This window comes from Lissotriton vulgaris, chromosome 3_1, assembly GCF_964263255.1.
Source record: "Lissotriton vulgaris chromosome 3_1, aLisVul1.2, whole genome shotgun sequence".
Classification (NCBI taxonomy): Eukaryota; Metazoa; Chordata; class Amphibia; order Caudata; family Salamandridae; genus Lissotriton; species Lissotriton vulgaris.
This window is the reverse complement of record NC_141689.1, coordinates 645003059-645025966: the sequence shown is the minus strand read 5'-3', so window position 1 is coordinate 645025966 and position 22908 is coordinate 645003059. Positions and strand designations below refer to the sequence as shown.

The 22908-nt window shown below is 40.3% G+C and overlaps 1 protein-coding gene across 1 annotated transcript in view; it reads right to left on the bottom strand.

Moving 5' to 3' along the window:
- Positions 1 to 22908, bottom strand: part of LNPEP (leucyl and cystinyl aminopeptidase) — a 324877-nt gene that overhangs the window by 135983 nt on the left and 165986 nt on the right. The window contains exons 3-4 of the mRNA XM_086960959.1: positions 13608 to 13746; positions 5635 to 5766 (exon numbers count right to left, since the gene is read on the bottom strand). Coding sequence (XP_086817085.1) covers positions 5635 to 5766; positions 13608 to 13746 — 271 coding nt within the window. The remainder of the gene's footprint in view (positions 1 to 5634; positions 5767 to 13607; positions 13747 to 22908) is intronic.

Sequence of the window (22908 nt, the reverse complement as noted above, 5' to 3'; positions counted from 1 at the left end):
ATTGTTTTCACTTATCCCAGCTGACTGACTCCACGGCCCAGTGTAGCCACCAGTCTACTGCTGTGTCTCTATTATTTGCAGACAGGAGTCCCTATGCCAGAGGGTCAATGCCTCTCCCAGCTGTGTGGACCTGGAGGGAGAGAATCCAGAATCCTACAATTGCCTGAACAGCAACTTTCTATCAAAGCTAACACTCGAATAAGACGGGAGACAATGTGGGTCTGTCTGTGGCCCAGTACAGAAACTGGCATCATGTGTGCCAAGTCCGTTAATCCCCGGTTCTTAAGATTCTTTTCATCTGTAGTTTAGGCAGTCCTGCTACAACCGGCCACGTACCAGAAACCTGCACAATTAAAGATAAGAAAACGTTTGGTACTATTGCAAAGCATCAAAAGGCCTGAATGAACCAACAGTCCCAGTCCTCATACGATATGACATGTATTGTCTCAAGGAGTGCTTCATTTCACTGTGAAAAAATACAGTTCAAGTTCCAACAAGCGACTATTGATTCTTGTTCAGATTTCTCCCACTGGCATCACCCACTGACCCAGTTTGACCGCAACAGAATATGCAAACCAAAAACGAGGGCATCCAACCCAATCAAACCATGGAAGGATGTTTGTACACATACTAGTTTTTTTTTCTTTTTGTAAAACACAAGTTCAGCAGTGGTTTGGCTTCATTGTGCCTTTAAGTACCAGTAAAAGTGGCAACAGACACTGTACCTTTTCCCATAAACTATAACTGAACCCAGGCTATGCATTTGCATAACTGACAATTACTGGGAGCACCTAAACCAAAGTATCACTCGTGATCTGCACTTCTCACTTTCATAATGTTGTGGTATCTAGTTTATACATTTTTACTGATTTCCAAAAAATGATTGGTGCATTTAAAATATTAACCTATTAACTGTCTTACTTTTATAGTTTGTATAACCTAGCATCCTAAATTCTCTCTCTGGGAGAGTAATCCTTCATCTCATCCAACACTACCAAAGGTATGCCAAGGAACACAGTTAGAGGACTTGTTTTTGTTTCTTTGGGGATGCACATGACTAGGCTGCTTTAAGAACTTTAACACAAAACATACATCTTAGGCTCCATTCTTACCACCCCTAACTAAATCCTCTAGAGATACTAAGAAGATTTCTAACATTTATACAAAGAAATTAATAGTAAACCATCTTTTAAGCTGGAGAAAGAAGGACAGAAAATTATGTTTCAAGCACAATAGTGTTTGACTTTTCCAGTGATACACTTCCATTAAACATCTATTTATCTTATCTGTGCCATTACACATAAAACCTAGTGCCTGAATGATTCATGTGCTCATTAGATGAGAAGAAAAGATGCAGAGTTTTTGGGAGGGAGGAATTCTACTGCACATTTGTTATGTCACCTAGCAGTAGACCCAGACATTGCACTGACAGCATGCTTTATGATATTAAGCATTCATTTTTAGTGAAAGTTCTCAAAAATACGTAATCAGTGTTTCATTCTTTTGTAGGTTATTCAAATTAGTGTAATCGTTTTCATTTAAGTTATTCGCAAACTGTTCAACCCTGAACTCCACCCTGGGACACGTGGCCAGACATGGGATAAGATGTCCGCAAAGATCTAGCACACCCATATTGGTACAGGTTTCTCTGACCCTGCCAGCTGCATGGCCTAATGCAGGTTATGGGGGGGGGGGGGGGGGGGGGGGGTCTTTTTTGCCTGAACCCAGCAATGGCAGAAAAGAAAACACAGGAGGAGAACTTTTTCAAGACACAAGCCTCAGGCTTGAAAATTAATCTGAAGGTATTGGATAGTGTTCTTTCCTCCGATGATGAGAGTACGGTGGCGGGGATACTACTGAGGATCATTATTGCCCTGCATTAGCTGTTGGCACACACACCGGCTACTAGTGAGACTATAGTAAAGGCAATGGAATACAAAGTTGAGGGTTTATTGAAGAAGGTGGTTGAAATTCAGGAGAAAGTGACGTATGCTGGAAATAAGATTCAGGATGCAGAAAGGGACATCTTGAATGCGAAGAACTCTCTTCTGTGTCCAATGGATGAGCAGTTGACAGAATTGCCCAGGCCTAGCTGACAGGAAATTCAATATTCCCATACAGGGGTTCTGATGACTTCACGATGTGCAGCATGGCTTGAAGTGAGGAAAAAAGTGCTGAAGTGTTATTTCTGTAAAGAAGGGGCGCTAAAATTGACAGATCAGGACATAAGCTAAAGGATATATGGTAAAACACATTGTAACCAGAAACTATTTAAGAGGAAAATTATAAGTGTTGTTGAGTGATAACACATCACATAAGAGAATGATGATGAAAACATGAGATTTTGACCTTTAGAAGTGTGAATAACTTACATCAACAACAGAAAAGTTATAGTAGCAGATTTAGCCCTATTAGCTCCCTGGAGTGCTTTGGCTAACAGCCAATAGGGTGAGTGACACACAGATTGGCAAGACTTTCCCCTTTTCTGATCTTTTCAGTTTGTATCACACGTGCCAGGCCACACATGTGAGGTACCATTTTTATCAGAAGTGTGGGAGCTCTGGTTAGTACGATTTGTGGACTACCACAGATCCCAGAACTGGATAAGAAAATGTTAGGAGGTCCATGCAAGTTACGTTAATCTTGACTCCCCTAGGTGTCTAGTGGAAATCTTTACACTGTAGTAATACTCTTGATAGTGCCACTCGCATTAAACTTGATGACGCTGGGATTCTGAAGCATAGAGACTCCTTCCCCGTAATCTATCCGACACCCCCCTGCCGGGAGTCATACCAAGCAAAATACTATCTGTAACCGTTCAACCCGAATGGGTTTTGAACAAACAACTTACAGTCACATATCTGAACACCTGCTCTCTGGTTAAGCACCAACTAGATATTTTCCAGCTTTTGGACTCTGATAAACCGTACATGCTCCTCCTCACCAAAAACCTGGCTCACAGAAGAGTCCACCCTGGATATTTTAGCAGCAGTGCATAATAGTTATTACATTATCCAGGCTAACAGGGGGGCAGGGCAAACAGGGGGAGGGGTCACAGCGATTATACATCAAAAGCTACAGTTCACATCGCTAGCAGTGGCTGGTATACCATCTGTCGATAGCCTAATTTTAAAACTTGATTCCCCTCACTCTTCCCTGATCGGTGTATTGATCTACAGATCCCCATATCATATGCCATTATTCCCCCAGTAATTGGGTGGAATGATTTCCCAATTTATCATTAACTATGCAAAAGTCATCATTATTGGAGATTTGAATTACTGGGTCAATGATGTTAGGTAAACTGTTAGTTCTGCTGAACTGACAGAACTACTTTTTGGGCTAAACTGTACCCAGCATGTGAGGATGACCACACATGTCAAGGGCCATACGCTTGACTAAGTCTGGAGATCTAATCTTGGGGTCTCTAACTTAAGGATCACCCCTTGCACTTGGTCAGATCATCACTTTATAACATTTATCCTCTCTGATGTTCATTGTCCTAAAACTCTCCCAAAGGTAGGCCGCATGGCTAGAAATTGGAGACGTGCCAATGTGGGACATTTCTGCTACAAGCTAGTCTCCAATGCTCCGGCTGAGCAGCAGTCTAAACAACCAAGCTGAAAATATCAAATCTTGTCTCGAATTTGCTAACAACAGCTTTGCTCTCTTAAAAAAAATTAAATAAATCGAGAACCTCATGAAGCACAACTTTTGTTCTCCGAGGACTTAAAATTTAAGAAACTTGCCCTGCGTCAAGCTGAACGTAGCTGGAGGTATAATTACACTCCAGACAAAAAAGACTACTCTACTGAGACCTTAATCCTTACCGTTGTGGACGAACTTAGGAAAGGGGCTGACTTAGGCACTACTCAGGCCTTGGTCTTTCTGGATCTTTCGGCCGGTCGACCACGATCTTTTGGTCGATCGTGTCAACAGCGTGGAATATGTGGCCTGGCTCTCGAGTGGATTGTATCTTTTCTCATCAATCGCTTCCAGGCTGTTCGTCTTGCTCACATTTCCTCCCCCAAAATGAAACTGGCCTGTGGAATTCTGCAGATCTCTTCTTTCTCGCCGCTTTTATTTAACCTGCACGTATTGCCCCTGATCCGCTCCCTTGGAAAAAGGAAGATCAGCATCTTTAAATGATGCCGACGACCTCCAATTGATATTTTATTATCAATCATTCGGCTTAGTCTGTTCTCAACTTCCAATCTACTATGCGATTTATTAGGGAGCGGATGAATAGAAACCATCTGAAACGGAATCCCGATAAAACTGAGCTTATCCTTATTGGCGGGCCAGCTAACCCTTGGAACTCCAACTTCTGGCCATCTGAACTGGGAACCCCTTCACTACCAGCATACTCAACTAAAGGCCTGGGCATCACCATTAGCAGAGACCGGTCGGTGAAAAGCCCAGAATGGGACCGTGGTCTCTTCCTGCTTCTTCCAGTTGCGTAGGATCAGGAAGATTTCTACCACTGAAGCTTTGACTTTAGTTGTGCTGGCCTTAGTCATCTCTCGCGTTGACTACGCAAACTCGTTGTACGTGGGCATCCCGGCATACCAGCTCAAACGTCTGCAATTAGTGCAAAATCAGGCAGCCAGACTGATTTTTTTATCAGCCTAAATGGCACCACGTTACGCCATTAATGGTCAGACTTCATTCGATGCATTTAAGCTGGAGTGCATCGTTTTTAATGCGCTCCATGGCAACATTCCGGCATTCATATCCTCCGGGATTCAGCCCCATGTTCCTGTCCGGGACCTTAGGTCTTCCCATCTGAATTTGTTGGTCATTCCGTCCTCCAAACTGAAGAAATATGGGCAACTAAGATTTGCGGTCCTGGCTCCCCAATTCTGGAATTCTCTCCCTTTGGAGATTCGTTCTTTGACCTCCCTGCTCCATTTAGGAAACAGTTAAAGACCTGGTTATTCAGACAAGCATATGGCTAAAATCTCTGTTGCAGCAGTTTCTCCTGGACCCCAGCCCCATGAAACAACTTGGTGTACATGCGCTATATAGAAATCTTTAACATAACATAACAATTAAACACCAAAGACATTTTATGCACACCTCCTACAGTATCACAGTCTCTCTCTTTCAGAATCTAATTTAAAATATTCTGCGTGCTTTAAAAAAAAAAACTTTAATAGAGAAAGTAATCACATATCAGGGCACGCGACCAAGTAGCAGCTAAATATGCTTCTAATGGATGGGGGTTGAGTGGTCAGAAGACATCTAGAGTGCTCTGTATAAAAGTATGCTATGTTTCTGGAGCTGACAAATGCTTATGTATTTTAAGGAGGTACTCTCTAGATTATGAGATTGCATTTGCCAAAAATACCAACATTTTTAATTTGGTAATGCTAAATTAAAGAGAGATTTAAAAATCGGAAATGAGGAATTAATCTGTTGAGATCAAGAAACATCTTGATTGGAAAATTGAATACTAATATTTAACAAACCCACTGCTTCTAAATCGCTTCAATATTTTCAGATAAAAGAAACTGAAAAATTATGTGTCTGTCTTTAAGTCCAAGACAAAGTATAAATTACTTTAAAGTAACACCAGTTAGAAAGAAATATGTAAACGCTATGCACTATAAAGGATAACAATTCTCAACTTACCATGGTTTGATTAGTCATTTTGGAGATGTTCTTCATATCGGCTACAATGAAGGCTACTAGGTAAGTACTCATTTTTACACTTGTGGCAAATTCATCTTGAACAGTCCCATCTGGTAATTGAGTAGTCGCAAACTGCAAACAAAACAAAACTACCATAAAGCATGCATTACAGGCAACAGAGAAAACTCTGATAGGTGTACAAGAAAACAAATAACTAATGCGCAAAGCATAATTTCTTCTCAGTTTCCAGGTTATCCTCAAAAGAGGACCAGTCTCAAATACTTCTTTAAATGATAGTATTTTTTCATTATATTGACACTAAGGGCTCAATTACGATGTCGATCCGAATTCCCTCCGAACGACATTGTCGCGGTCTCGGGACCGACTGACCTCCGGTCAGCAGTTCCGACACCACAATTACAATGCGAGCGCACATGGTACGGTCGCATACTCCCATTTCTCTATGGGAGCTTGTACTGCAGCCATAAACCGGTAGATTCTGTTCATCCCTGCACTGCGTGGCAGGCATCTAAAGATGCCTGCCACGCGGTGAAGGGATTAACATGGAGGGCACCATAGGTGGCCACTTTGCCCCAACCAGAGGCCGCAAAGAGAAAGAGGGTCCTGCTAGGTGTCCTCAAATTTGCTTTCTGACAGGCTTTACATGTCGGAAAGCCTGGCATGGAAAACCTGTTGGAAAGAGAGTATTGTAATCCCTACGGCGGAAACGTCATCCATAGGTATTATGCGCCGGTCTCCGACTGGTCCACGGGCTCCTTGAGCCCATCAGAATCCAGCCCGAATGACCGTCTGGTTTCAATTTCGACCACCAAGGTTGTAATTAGGCAGTTGGAAGTGAAACGGACGATGAGGATCGGAAAGCCTCTCATCTAAGGTCCAAGGTTTTCCGACACTCATCATAATAGGCCCCAAATGTATTAGTTTTTCAGTAGAACATGAATTTACAACAATTAAAACTTTTCAGTGCACTTCAAGTTAGGGTGAAGACATCATTTAGTAGTATGATTCTAAATAACAACATTTGCAGAGTGGTTGTTCCATTTAATACCATGTGTGGAGTGGGATTTTTATATAATACACAGAAATAGTATTTTTAAAGTATTGGATGTGGTCCCATTGTTTATTTAGTCCAAGACCTCTACTAATTTGCTTATTTGGGTGATAGTAAATGGGGGATGTGTATTGTGTAATATTTCCTTGAGAAAGTCAATGTCTATTTAATTAACAGTTTTAGATAACACTTGTGCACTAATAAAGTATTAAAGTGGTTTACAATTAAAGAACAGACTAGTGATCAATTAAATAAATAATTTTGAACATGGTGGGATCTCCTTAGAGAGCCAAATTCTATTCACCCTATAGCTGTCTGGAAAGAAGAAATGTGAGCAGGAATAAAAATAGTTGGGTTGACTTTGTCCACGTATATTACAAAAGCATAAGTGCAGGGAGACGTTTACGTACTGAAATGTGCAACCGTTACTATAACTGCAGAGAATAAATATCTCAACAAATTTGAACAATCCAAAACCATGAGAAGCAATGATCTAATTACAGTCGATGAACTGGGCATTTAGAAAAAAAGTTTGGTTATAACATAATATGGTTTAAGAATAGGTGCTTCATTTGGCCATAAGGAGACACAGGTTTAACACTAGCGTTAGCCATTCGTTTGATATTCCAAGTCTATCAATGACCCATTTCATCATATAACTCACATTGTATTATCCTTTTTATTGCTAAATAATGGGCTTGAAATAGTGTTTTACGTCATTTGTCACGGTCTTCTTAGACATAGCATGCTTGCAGTAATAGTGTGGCTTGTGGGACATGGAGGCATATATTTAATTGGGCACTCTTATACACACAACACTTCAATAGATTAGCTGAAGAACGAAAACTGATGACAAATCAATCAGATGGTTGCTTCACATAGTTCAAGATAAAAATCATTGCATGGATATTCATATCTTGAATGGTCTTTATGATAATCAAGATGGTCAATTAGGTTGACGAAGGTTCAGTGCATCTGCATTGCAAATAGTGGCAGCCTGGACAAAGAAGATATGTCCTCCAATGAGCACCTTCCAAAATGTTGGACAGAGCAGGTTCAAGCAGTGGGGAGAACAATACAAAACATTTACTTCAAAATGATTACCTAGTATGCATGCATCCTGCTGAGTTGCAAGTCAAAGTTAGTTCCTCATCATTTGCAGTAAAGTCTATCACATGTGGGGTCCTGTATGTATCCCTTGTACCTCTGAATCTATTCAATATATGTAGAAGACCAAGCATCTAACTGATATTGCAAAGCAAACTCTGCTTTCAAATGTATGCAGATGGCACCAAACTTTATCCTGGGGAAGCAAACACAAGAAACATGGCTCTGTCATGTCCATATGCCTGGAAGATATGTATCAGGCGAATGATAGTTACCTATGTTTGAATTCCTTAAAAACAGAAATCCTGAGAACCTGTTGATGACAGCCTTCTTGGCTGGTCAAAGGAACTAGAAGCGTTGCCGGTTCTAGCAAAAACTGAAAAAAACTCAAAAATATGGCTGGACACAGCCTTTACATTTGGACACCATATCAAGAGAATAACCAATAACATAAACCTATAACTGATGTTGCTGAAGAGGATTGCCCAGTTACTCTAACTTCCTCACCAGCTCTAACTGTGTGGCCCTGGTGCTATTGAGACTGGACTACTGTAATATGGACTTCAAGAGAGCACCAATTAACGATATACAGAAAGAGCACAAGTTCAAAAAACAGTCTACATGGGGGCACCAAAGAAAGATGTACAGAAAAGGCAAAACCTTAAACAAAGCAGCCCCTTTATGTCTGAACCTAAAACTTTACACATTACGCCATCACTGAAAGGATTATACTGGCTACCAAATGCCAGAAAGAAGAAAGTATAACACTGCATCTACGTCAAAGCTTGCGTCAGAAACGGCTCTAGAACTACACCCAAAAGAGGAGTCAGGTATCCAGCAAAGCTAATCTTTTGTTCAGATAAGGCTCAACTAGAAGATCCATGGTCAGAAGTCGGGAGGCATTATGGGAGCTCTGCGATGGAATGCTCCGAGCCCAAATCTGAAAAATCCACCAAATGTTTCCACATTCAAAAAGAAACTGAAAATAAAGCCTTCCCAAACACTCCTAACATCAGTATTACTTTTCTCCTCCATGACAGGACTGGTCTGCTTTGCATGCAAACAACAACCTCTGACTTTGTTCTACTGCAGGAAAGAGGTCAAATAGCCACCAGAAATTACATTCCTATTTGTTTGCGGTCAGTGCTACGCGCTGGTAATTCATCATAACCTAGCTCCTAATATAACTCCAAAAATATGAGTGCTCTTTGAATCAAGATAAAGGTGTTTAAATCGATCTTGCTTGAAAGGGGGATTCATATTTTCTTAGTAATTGCTTAACATATGTTCTTCTCTTAGTATGGTTATGAGCCGAGCAGCATTGTATTCCACCCTTCGTAGGTCACTAGTCAACTTGCTTGAACTGTTAAGGTATGGTGGGTATCTGCAATAAAGCTTTGCAGGTATGATGGCTCTAAGTAAGAATTTTATTTATTGTGTGGGGATTCACAGAAAGCAAGTTGGCTTGAGGAAACAAATGCCTTGTGCATCTCGAGTACATTTAGTTGAAAATGAACACGACATATGTTTGCTGCCTGAACTGCAGAGAAAGAGGCTCCTAGGGATAAGGTTAGAACATGAATAGTTTCCTGCCACATGAAAGGATGTCTTTAGGCACTTAAAATGTGAAGCAGTTTTCCTTCTTCAAGGACTAGGAGAGGAGCAGGCAACTAATACAGTCAGCATGATTTGATGTTGATTAGCGGTTTGAAAGAGAAAAGACTGGTGCATTTCAAATGCTGCACTTGTGTTTAAAATAATAAGTAAGGATTTAGCACCTAAGTGTCATGAAGACGAAATCCTTGTCGCTGGTGTTGAGAATGCTCTAACAGGAGCTGCTTTCCAACTAAACTGGAGAACTACCCAGAGTTCTCTCCTTCTTTTTTGCATAATTTATGCGTCACTCTATGTCTGAAAGGGTTTTGTTTTGACTTAATACTGGGTGCTCCCTTGTGTCTGGACAAAGCTATACCTCTCTGAAGAGCTCTAATTAGAGCGAAACACTGTGTCAGGGGTTGCTTTTACTCATTTCAGGTTGGCTTGAGTTGGTATTTTACCAATTCAAAGCTATAATATTGTGCCTGGAGTGATAAATGGCTTTCGTGATTTTACAGCTCGGCAAGGACAGCACTGTACTAGTCCTATGCTTAAAGACTTTGCTGTATAAAAAGCAAAAGACTTTGTCATTTTCTATCTCGGCCTGGATAGCACTGTGCTAATCCTATGCTTAAAAACTTTGATAGAAAAACAGACATTTGAGGTGAGCGGATCTAGAGTGTCGCTGGTGTTGAGAGTGCTCTAACAGGAGCTGCTTTCCTCCTAAACTGGAGAACTACCCGGAGTTCACTCCTTCTAATATATATATATATATATATATATATATATATATATATATATATATATATATATATATATATATATATATATATTATAAACACTGAAAATAAACATAGGTTTCAGGGACGTTATAGTTAGTTGGACATTTTACTAGTACAAAACCAAACAAAATTTGTCCGTTATAGTTAGTTCAGCTAACTATAACTTGCACTCCTGCAATGCGCTGCTGTTGACGTCACATATTACATGCTCAGTGACTTCACTGATGACATTAACGATATCATCCACGTGATAATCTGATGCACCTCCTCATACCCTAATATAACCTTTGATACACCCACTCTAAAATACAGACTACCATTTTCAAAACCATAGAGACACCCAACACCAGTTACTACATACTCACTCATACATATACAGCTCCCCAGGTTGGTAGGAAGGGTTTCTCATGCTCTTGCCACTTGTATGTGAATCAGTAATTGGTGAGGTTCATTATTAGGATGTAATAAATTAATTAATTATTTGATCCATTATTATTATTGAGGCGATCTGTAATGTTTACAGAAAGTAACATGGTAAAATAAAAAGCGTTAGCCTTAACTGCATGTTTTTCAGGCTGGGGCAGAGTCTTAGGGGAGACTTGAAGGTAATCTGTACAGACAAGAGTGCATGAAGACTCTTTTGTTATTATCGGTTTGAATCTAGGCCCCACCAAAACACCTCATACGGTTGGAAATGGACAAAAGCTTCACTAAGCTGACTAATCCCTGGACACCTCATTTTCAGGGCTCTGTTAAGTACTTGCAACCAGCAGGCCTCTGCACTGCTCAACTACCATTCCCTTCACTGAAGATAGTTAAAATTAAACCACCAAGAACTTGTCTAACTGTGAAGTTCACTCCGAGTTTGAAATGAAAACTGCTCAGTTGACAATCTACTCTAATTCATTCAAACACATGCAGGTTTATTTGTTACTCCCAATGTCTCTTTAACAGGAATTAAACTAACCAGACTCCGAAGACTTAATCCACTACTGGAGTTTAGGTCTGGCTGGAGAGAAATGGATGGCAATCAAATATGTAGCATCTAAGGGCTGAAAAGGAGTCTGTGCTACAATTCACTAAGAGTTAGATACCTTCTGTAGAAAACTCTTGAAACCGTTTTAACCGCCTGGGGACTAGGAGGTGCCCCGAGGCTGTTTCAGCCGGTCAGAATGAGCCCAAGCCACAACTTTTAGGTTACTTCATTAAATGTGTGCCTATAGATGTCGATAATTTTGTTTGAGCAAGTAAAGTTCATTTCGTGTAAAACATTTTTTTGTTAAACCTATAGTGAATTTACTCTCATATTTTTATCATCTAATAGAAACGTTTGACCTCACCCTGTTGACTAACATTGTTCAATTACAGTTACAGTCTCTTTTAATAAAAGTCTGAATGATTAACTGGCTCTGGTGAAACATGGGCGTTTTAGTAGACATTGCTCAGAAATTACGCCTAGGACTCGCAGCCTTATTACAGTAGACTACATTCACAAACAGCTCTCGGTATTGGATGCAAGCATAAAAAATACTTTATGCCAACTTGAGTAAAATATATACCGTATATCTTGTCTTTACGCTTGCCTCTCTCAAATTTTAGTGGGTTGAATTAGGCAGCCAAGCTACTGATATTCCATTAGAAAAACACCACAGACGTTAAGCAAAGTTAATACTGCAGAAAGACCTCTGGGAGTCACACTATTTTGCAGAGATGAGGCAAGGTTTCCAACTGGTGTTTGACAGAGTACGTTTCTCTGTGGTGGGGTCTTCATATGACCGATAATCTCACTATGTGGCAATACTGTGTATATTACATAATTATATCAGCAGTAGAAAGACCAGGGAACTACAAAACTGGAATACCTCAACATGCTACCCTACTCCTGCACCAAAGGTCACTTAACACTCCTAATATCTATTGGAATTAAAGATTTGCACTTGGGAATGCATTCAGAAATTGATATAAATCTGGGCTGGTGACCCTGCATCTGAATATTTCAACGAACATAAATCATACAAGATAGAATCAATCTATTAAGAGTATTATGGCATTAAGTCAGATTAAGGGAGGAAGAAAGTTCAAAAGAAGATGAGCTTCTCTCGAAAACATGTGGCTCCAAAGTTTGATCGTTTAGCCTTTTTAAGGTAAGAGTTGTTTGGTTAGATTTCCACCTAAACCGGAGAGGGCCTCAATGCGGCGGGATCATTCCCTCCATCTTTTTTTTAGGACTGAACATGTATTTACCAAAATGCCCAAACTTCACTTGTTACTCTCAAGCGAAAAAGGACATACAACAATTCTGAAACACATGTCTAGAGAGGCTGCACCAACAACGGGGAATACTTAAGACTATCAATTGAAGTGAGTGTTATCGCTGCATTTACCACAATGCAGCTGGGCTAATTGTGTGCTGATATGCCAGGCAGTGTGCTCCCTCCTCCTTTTCTGACAGGCTCCATGCTTTAGACAATATCTGGCCTCGAAGGTGCAAAGTGCAAAGATTCTACATGAAAAAAGAAGCTCAGGGTCTCCAACACAATTGAGCAGCACTTTGGGAAATTTAATCAAGAGTGTGTGCTGCAGGTACTGGTTTCAGGGCCTATTTACAGACTTTCAAGTTTGTGGTCAAAGATCCAACATTAATTCTGCCCTGTACTGAGACACAAGAGAGTCCACAATGCTGGGGAGTAGCACCAGCCCGCACTAGGAACATGCAATAAATCTAGACAGATTATTTTGTTCTCACTCCTGTTATTGGATTGATTTTGTCATGGCAGACAAGTACAGAACTTCACCAAAGTTTAAAAGGAAGGAGTTCTAAAGACAAAAGTAAAGTCTGGACGTATCTTCACCGTCACAGCTGCCAGTGCACATATGAAGCCGATCCAACTTTCTCAGTAAAGTACTGATGAAATTAATTCAGATACTTGTTTGAAAAATGTTCCTTTAGTTGGGAGTGAGGACTAAGCTTTTCCAAGCTCTGACCAAAGATGAAAAAATAATATACCATCATGAAACCTATCATGTTCTATTGTGAAGAGCAACATAATTGAAGCGACAGGCAGGCACTCGGCTTCAAGAGATCTTACTCAAAACAAGAGAGCAATATATTTTTTAATTTTACTACTACGGATTTTTCAAAGTAATTGTTTTCTGCAACAATATTTGCAGGTCCTACACTACATGTTGCAAGAAGCTGAGGTTCTAAAGCAAATAGCTTGAGGTGAACACATGGTTTTAAGTTGAAGAAACAATGAGAACTGAATCACTGACTCTAGTAAGTCTAGCACAGACATTGTATGGAACTAAATATGCAATTCAGCACCCATGAGCACTTTCACCATGTGTTCAGTGGAGGTCACTTAAGGCCATTCAGCATCTTTTCTCATCACAAGATGAAAAGAGCACAGTCTTACCTTTGGCATGTTGGACAGCGCTATGTGCTTCTCATCTCTTAAGAGTTTGATCGCAAAGGTGGATTTAAAAGCTGGTTCGTCAAAGCAGGGAAAGGCCTTCCTTGCTGCCAGAGGCTCAAACTGAGTAGCTGCAAGAAACCTGATGAACAAATAAGAACAAATATTTATCAGTTAGGCAAAAACCATGACAATGAGACAGTTTTTTTGCCCATTCCTAAGGAGTAACCTTAAAAGCATGCAGTATAGGATGAAGGTGATGTAATACATTGGTCACTGGCCCTCATGCCGTGATTACGTTTTGCCTGATCACATGCACAAATTAATCTCAGAAGTAGTGGACTTTAGTACCCGGGCTAGCGTTCCAATGCCTTAAATTGACAATAATGTGTTACCAATTCCCAACAGTGCTGCTTGCAGGTAGCTTTAGTTGTCCGTTACAGAAGAGCTATCATCTGCAATACAGTATGCCTACAATGGGATTTGGGTCAGACCCATGACCATTACTCGTTAATGGATGGTTGTCTATCTCAGTTTCCTGTTCGTTATTCATTGGCTTTCCTCCATATTCTTGTATTTCTGCCACCCTTGGGGCATAACTTTTCACATTGTTTCTAACTAAATACCATTTAATGCGAGGGAACTTTTGCCTTTTTTTTTTTTTAAGCACTCTGTGGGACATCGCTTTCCTCGCACTTTTACCTCGTCGGCTTCATTATTCTTATTTTTTTTTAATGTACTTGTTTTTAGCAAGGACCCGTCAGCCGCCCACATTTACCAATCCACTTGCTTGCGCTATTGTTCCCTGCACCATCAACCCCCTACTTCTCAATTTCTTTGTTTATTTAGGAACAGCACAGCAACTCGCTTCAGTTACTGCTCGCATTGTTAATGCACCCTCCACAACTGCTTGCTTCCCTCATTATTTCTTTAATTCTTTATTTATTTAATTCTTACAAGGCCCAAGATGCTGCAACATTCTACAGGGAAGCTCACTTCTTTCACTTTGCGTGGAAGCCAGCAAAAACGTTGATTTTAATTTAGCCTCCCAAAAAGTCAATTAGCCAAATTACAGTAAAATACAGGCTGCAAATTGGATACTAGCGGTAGCACACACCATCTAACTAAAAAAAAAAAAGGCATTTCAAAATGCCCACTCTGCACATGCATACCTACATACTAGTGGCTGTCTTTTTTTTTTTTTTAACTTCTTGCTATGAATACAAGTTTTGAAAAGCCAATCGACCTTTGCTTTCTTATTAAAGTAAGACCTACTGGCTATGCCAATGTCTGTTCTTTCAGTCTTTACCCTTTTTTCTTGTTTAAAGTCATCCTTCTATGTTTAAACTATTTCTTCACGTTAGTCATTTAAAGGTAATGGGAGCATTTCCTTGCGGTCATCAGAATCAGATTAAGCTGTCCTATACATTAAAGCTAAAGAGTGTTTTGGTACATTTTCTAATTAGACCACTCAGACAGGGAGCACCCTTACTTTTCTATCAAAATCTCATGCACTGGGATTTTATGGCCACCATATTTATGTGATGGCATAGTTTTATTTTTATGTCATACACTGCAATAAACAGGAAAAAATAATAATAATGCTCCAGCTTGCCACGGCAATACCGAATGGGTTTGCCAATCGCACTATGGCTAGATAACAGAATTTTTTTAAATCTGTTTCTAAACACGCTGCCAGTCCAGTAAATGCTAAGAAAATAGCTATCTAGCCCACAATGATTACAGAATGTCTTGCATCTCATAAGTCACCTACACAGAGACCTTCCTGAGTGTGTCCAGCCATTAGACAGCATTTGCACACCAATGCTGTTGCACCTAGCATGGTTCTGTCTTTTAAATACGGGCCTGAAGTACCAGACTAAACTTCCAGGAACAATGGTGTGACTATGAATCAGTCTCCTACACAGACACAGACACAGAGACAGGCACAGAGACAGAGACACACACAGACACAGAGACAGAGACACAGACACAGACAGAGACACAGACACAGACAGAGACAGAGACAGAGACACACACACACACAGAGACAGAGACACACACACACACACACACACACACACACGCACACACACACACACACACACACACACACACCTCCTATTTGCTCCTGTGAAAATGGAATTCACAAACGTTTACTAGGTGTACGGTTACATGGCTTAACTCTAAACTTGTGATTACGTGAAACTCGTAAATATGCACCAATGCAAGTGCTCTTTTGTCATTTTCTTCAAGAGTAGAACCTATAATTTATTTTCATGTTGTACAACATGTTGCCCATTTTACACCTATTCTCTATTATGTATTTTGTTATTTATTTTAAATACTGGCATGCATCGAATAGATTTTACTAAATGATTCCTCAGAGAAAGGCTAAAGTGCACATTAGCAATTTTAGAGTTGCATTTTTTTTGTACATTTCAATTTGACATCTTGTTTTCATGTTCATGTTGCAGGTATTTGTATTTAATCAGGGATCATTTTGGGAGCATTATAAATAGACTTAAATGGTTACATTTTGCAAATCAGTACATGTCTTTAGAAGGAAACCACATGCCAGTAATGCAAGTTCAGCTCAGCATTTCATTACACGCCAGTCCTCATAGTATAGGTTTTACATTCATGAACCATACAGACAAGTTTCAAGTGACAGGCAATCCTCGTGCATAAACCCACACTGTGTATACTCTTTACTGTGTGTTGCGGACAATCGGGACTACTATGCTACTGAGCAAAATAAACATGACTACTTGTTATCTTTGACCAAACTTTGTCCGGTGTGATCCATTTGATGTATCCGACTTTCGTTCCAACACGGCTGGCCTGAAATTGCTGCACATTTTGTGATGATACTACTTCGTTATTTTGTCATATTTACTCTGAACACTCACTGGGCATAAATTGTACCTTATTAGTAGCACTTTAACACTCACATTTAGCAATAAACAACAGAAAGGGGACCAGTCAACCTTTGGAAACGGCCTTCTACTTCATGACAATAAGTGTTGGTGCGTTTTTAGTAATGTTTGAGCCTTCTGAGCCAGAAACAAAGGGGTTCTATTTTGTTACAATCTGCGGGATATGCCGCAGATCATGGATTGTGCTACAAATGTGGAACATCCATAATTATGTGAAAAATGCAGTGTCCGCACAATCACATAATTCCAGTGACCCTGATTATTAGTGAGGACGGATGGTCGTCCACCACAAGTAATAATGTCACTATGCTCATTAGGTTCAGAAACGTTTTCAGTAATTTAAACCTTAACTCAACTCTTGGTAGCTATGGCACAAAACAGACAGGTGTAAGAAAAAGTGTACAGAATTTAGAAGTTCCAAAACAGTTAAAAAGTTGGAAACACAATGGAATAAAAATAGAAAATATTTTATTGAACATAATGACACCCAAATGTAAAAAATCTGCTAAGAGGAAATATGATTTCTTAAAGTATTAAACACAAATAGCACCTATAAGAGTAAAGCGCAAACCACAAGCAAATGGTTACGCTACACCTCGGCAAGTCAGAAGTTAAAGCCAACAACGAAGGATTGCAAGTAAGCTACAGGGAACAGGTTCATTCTGGTGGAAAGACTTCCTTCTGACTAAGAAACTATGTTGGAGAAGAAGTGGAAGTTGATGACTTGTCAGTGAGGTAAGCTGCAGGCAGTATCTGAAGCAAGAACTTGTCGGTAGAGGGCTACTGAAGAGCAGGATCTTGGTGCGGTCGTTGACCAAGGTGAAAAAGCACTGGGTCTGAAGTCTGTCTTCAGGAAAGGCTCGACATTGATCGGATGCTACTCTCCGTCGGTCCTGCTGATGCCCTCTAAGTTCAAACTTAGAAGATTTTCTGGAAGTCAGATCTCACTCAGCAGGGTACACCGGCGATTTGAAGCCTACAGCTGCGGCTTCGACTGTGACCCCAGTCTCCATAGGTTCTCCAAGCAGAAAGTTGGAGGCAGAGTTTGTAAGTCCCAGCTTCTGGAGTTTGGGCAGGAGGAGAACACTTCATAACAACAATGAGTTCCAGGACCTCAGAAACAACACATAGAGGTCAGGACTCAGACTAACAGAGGCCACAAGCAGTGTTTAGCGCATGTCCAGTTGAAACTGGTCAGCTGGTCTCTTTCAGGAAAGTGGTCTTCTTGCAGCTTTTGAGTCCATGCATCTTAACAGGAGATCAGCCAACTGAACCGTGGAGTCCACTTCTTTGTCCTGGGAACAAGTGCGAGCAAGTACAGCCCTCAAAGTTCTCCTCAGAGATCACAACAGCAAGTAAAACCCTTATTTTGTCTTCCACATGTTCAGGAGTGTTCTGGGGTGAAGTACAGGGGGATACCACATTTATGCCCAGTGCCAGCCTGTGGGTGGGGGAATCTCCTGGTCACTCCCTAACCAATAGGGTAAACGTTCTCGGGGGTGACCCTATCCATGTTTGCAGCACTTCCGGAGTGCTTTACTGCAAACTATCCACCAGTGTCTTCTACCTAAAACCAAGGTGGTATAACCTTTCCTCGCGCAGAGCTCCTGTGCCCACCCTAAAGATGTGGCCAAATAAACACCTCTATTTTAAAAACCAGTTTTGGGAGTGATGGAGCGAGCTTCAGAAATAATTTTATTCTGACTCGTGATATTATTCTCCCATAACTTGACTAATTATATTAATGAGTTTTTGCATGATTTCTGTTATTTAATCAATCTAGTGTAAACCTGCATATATCATCACACACGGGACTAACATTATGTGCTTCTATGTTGCAACTGCAAGTATGATTTAATAAATAACGTTGTTTTGTTTGTCATATTGCCTTTGTCAAACACTAATGTGGCTGATCAAGTAATGGCGTGTGTTCGTTTATATGTGCTTTTGTCTATTGTGTCTGTTTATCTTTTTCAGATATATAAAGAATCCTGCTGGACCTTATGAAGAATGGTAGATTTTAAAATGTCGCTTTTTCTCTGTGCTTTGGCTTTTGCTAGGTGACATATACTAATGGGTTAACATTAGCAATGGAGGTTGGGAAACAGAACGACATTCATAACCATGTATTAATTATTATTTTGGGTTTGTTTAAATACTAGCCCGAGTAAAAGGCTTGAGGCCTGCGTTTAAATGGAGAATGATGGTTAGCGTGACAGCAATGAGCCAAGCACAGCCATGATGGAAAGTTTTCCAGAGAGACATTTCTTTGAATAAATGGATGGCTAAGTAAACGTGCGTGATGTGCTCTGAAAGTTATTATTTCCAAGGCTAAGGAAGTGACAAGTGACGGATTGACCGTGCTACGGAGGAAACTGAACTTTTTCCAGTATAATGTATCAATCTTCGGAAGCCGGTGTCGTCTCTTATGAAAGGACAATGGAATGACGATTTGTTTGCGTTCTGAAAATGTGGCCTCATGATGGTCTGACGACTAGCAACCAATCAGGTTGCTGTGTGACATTAAATAATATCTTTTTAGTTAGATTAGTGAGTTAGAATCCTATAAAAACTTGGCTCCTTGAGAGGAGTGGGGGCTGATTGTTCCTGAGGGCGAAGTGCTGTCCGATTTCTTGGGACACGTAAGACATCTTTAAATATGACTTTTCCTTTACAGGTCAGAGAGTTTAACTTAGGGAACTAGGTTTATGTTTACTTTAATTCATGATTTTGAGCAATTTTGAAATGCCAGACCTATGTGCCATTAATGCTGAATAAAAATCTAAACTAAAAGCTGAATTAAAGATGCTGAATTAATTAAAAATGTTTGCATTTAATAAAATGAGCTAATAAAGAGATTTTGAAAATATGTTTTAACTTAAAATAAAAGACTTAAAACGTCAAGCTGGTCTTGATTATTTTAGTCGTTACCATTAGCTAATCCATTGGCCAATTGTGGCTTAATTGTGTGTTTGCTTTAAAATACCATGGTTAAAATGTTATACTGCAGTTGTATAAATTGAACATATATTGTACATATAAATTTAGATAGTTCGATTAATTAGGCCACTTGATTCAGATGCTCAATTTCTGTCTCGGGTTGCTTGGGCCTTGAGAGATTTATACGATGGTGAGTATTAGTATGGTGGTTAGTGTAGATTGAGACAGAATTTCTATATGAGCGCTGGATCAGGAGCAGTGCCTGGCTGACTAGCCAGCAGGACAATAGAGGGTGCAGGCCCATGTGTGAGCTTCATTTGCCTGTGACAGGTTAGGCACACTTAGAATCTACATAAGCTAATGGGCACAGCACAGATGACCATCCTGTCATGGGAAGGTCAACCCCTCCCTCTCCCTTTGTCTCAGCGTTGGGAGCCACTTCACATAATCAATGAGCTATTCAACTCCTGGGAGATAGTGAACACTGGCAGAACGGGACATTTGGCTCTGGTAGGAAAAATGACAACTCCTCAGTAGTGTCATTTTCAAAATAGTAATATAAAATCTGTCTTGTCCCTCAAGTTGGATTTTAACTTACAGTTAAAATGAGTCCTTATATAATTTTTTTAGCTACTCCCAAAGTTAAGTAAGGAATTAAAAGATGCTATAATGTAGCCCAGTGCTTTCCTATGGAGAGCCAGCCCTGCCCTAGTGAAAAAACAACTTTGAAGGTTTTTCACTGCCAGGACATGTAAAACATAAAATATACATGTCCTTCTATTTAAAATACCATGCACCCTGCCTTATGGCCCTTTAGGGTCTACATTAGGATGGACTTTTAAGAAGGAATGTTTCGGCCTGTCAAGAGGTTTATTTTGTTTAGTCGAATTGTCAGTTTTAAAACTACACACCCAGTCTGTTAAAGCAATCCTGAAGACATGCTATGCATTGCGACATTAGTGGTGGCACAATATGTGCTGCAGTCCACTAGTGGCATTTACCTTAGTTAAATATGCCAGTCAAGAGTATAGCCAAGTATAACATGTTAGAGTGGTCAGAGCACATGCACTGGGGCCTGGTCAACAGTGCCCCAGTGAGCAGAGTCAAATATCCAGCAGTATCAGTCCAAAGAAATGCGAGTAATTATCCGTAAGAGATTTTTCTTGACACATATACATGAATATATTTACATAGAGATTTTCAGTCACCCCTTTTCTGCTGTTGATCCCTTTGACTGTCATGTATACTCTGCTTCTAAACATGAAATCACACAGTCTCAGGCAATGGCTCAGCCCACTCCAACCATTGGCTCAATAACCCTGCGAGTGATGGCATATATCTCGTAGAATATATGCACATACTCCTGAAAATGACAGTGCTTTAGTACAACGGCAGGTGTGCAGGATACCATTACAGCAAGGTCCCCTTTCACGTCTTTGTCTCTCTATTTGTCATGTTTTTTAGTGCATACTATTTTCCACTAGACCTGGTTTTTGCTCATTCCATTTGCCCTTCGCCTCATCCCACACGGCCACCAAATCTCAACCAGACAACCATCATGTAATAGGATTGTCCATAGTGTCAGTGTTTTACCATTCCAATGTAGCCAACACTTTTGTTTGTAAACATAGAGCCCCTGCTGGAACTTTAAAAACATGGTACCATTCATATAATACCCCTGCAAGAGGGCCACCGGCTGCTTTGTTTAATTTTATTTGTATTACAAACATCTGTCCACAAAGTAATGTGGTATGTTTACTTTTTTTCTACTTTTATTATTTTATGTATGCTGTATATGTTTTTGAATTTGAGTGTGTGACATATTGTGGTTGGGCAGGTGGGTGAATGCAAGAATAACTCATTGTGATGAATGGATGCGAGAGTGCAGGAATGAATGATATGATGATTTATTGAGTGCCTAAAGCCATGAGTGAGAGACACTTACGTTCAAAAGCCAGACTTTTTAGCATTGCCAATTCTTGCTGTTCATTACGGAGGCCCTTAATTCTGCCATATTGGGACTTTTTGCATCGTTTTGCACTATGATACGTTATTAATATTATAAGAAAAAATAAGACGGAGAGAGTTTATTTATTACCAAATTAGTTAGTAACATAATGCATTGGGACTAGGACAAGTTTATCTAAGAAAGTAATTTAAGTGTTAAAGCTACTTGCGATATTTGCACAGATGGTATGTCAATCATACGCGGAAATCAATGAACATCACAGGAGGCTGCACGTCTTAAGCCGTCACATTAAGAAAATTCCTGCGGCACAATAGAACTACAGACGTCAACAAACCAAACAAATGCATGTAACAGTGGTTAAGCATCACTGTCTTGGGACATACTTTCCCCATTGGAAAAATTCAATAAGGCATGCACACTGTAATGTAGTTTAATGGTTATTATTAAAGCACATGTACAAAACAACATTAACAGAGCAGTGGAAAAGACTAGGAGAATGACAGCAGAAACAGCCAAAAGAGCAGCGTCTGGGTCCCATACCTGGTGCTCTGCCTGCCATATAAGAGGATGGGGAGAGTCCCTAGACTGCTTGCTACCCGGAAGTTGGAAGTATGCAGGGATGAGTACAAGCAGATCCCCCAGGAGCACTGTCAAGTTATCATTTACTGTGGTCCGACAGAGCCATAGAAAGAGTTACAAAAATACCCATCATATCATGTTACAGAACATCAATAATGATGGAAACACCTATGCACCAAAAAAATATGCAGCACAAGGTGTGAATACTCCTTCCTGCTGATTCTATGGCAGGACCGGAGGCTTCTGATTATGCTTTCTCTATTTCTTTACTGCAAACACAGCAGCCAATTAGAGTAAAACTACAACAATAAAAAACATCAATACCCATGAGGCTTTGAACCACGCCTCCTTTGTAACAGCCAATCACTGCAATATCAAGTATACAAAGAAGAGAGACACTAATCTGTCTTCCTCTTTCTTTGCTGCTCCGCAGCCCAGATAAGTGCCTCTCTACTCTGTATACTTGCTCTGTTCTGCGTTTCATATTTGTATACATTTATGCTTATTATTGCCATGTATTAACTTGATATCGCTTTGTTTCCGCTTTGCTTACTTGGGGCTTTCATATTTGATGCGCGCTGTTTGTGTAGCGCTGCCCCGCATTCCTTTCCCTCTCGGACGCGCGGCTTCTCCGCCCGCTCAGTTCCTTAATTAGCCCCCTTTTAAGCGCGTGTTGTGCTTTAGCAGCTCCCCGTGCCAGTTTGTGCTGCCTGCAGCTCCGGGTGCTTCCGATCGCCGATCATGATTATTCTCCGCTGAGAATTCTTATGGAACTGTTCATCTCTCCGTTGGGAGTTTAAGACTTTGATTGTTCTTATTGGACTGAGTTCGCGCAAAGAAAGAGGAAGACAGATTAGTGTCTCTCTACTTTGTATAC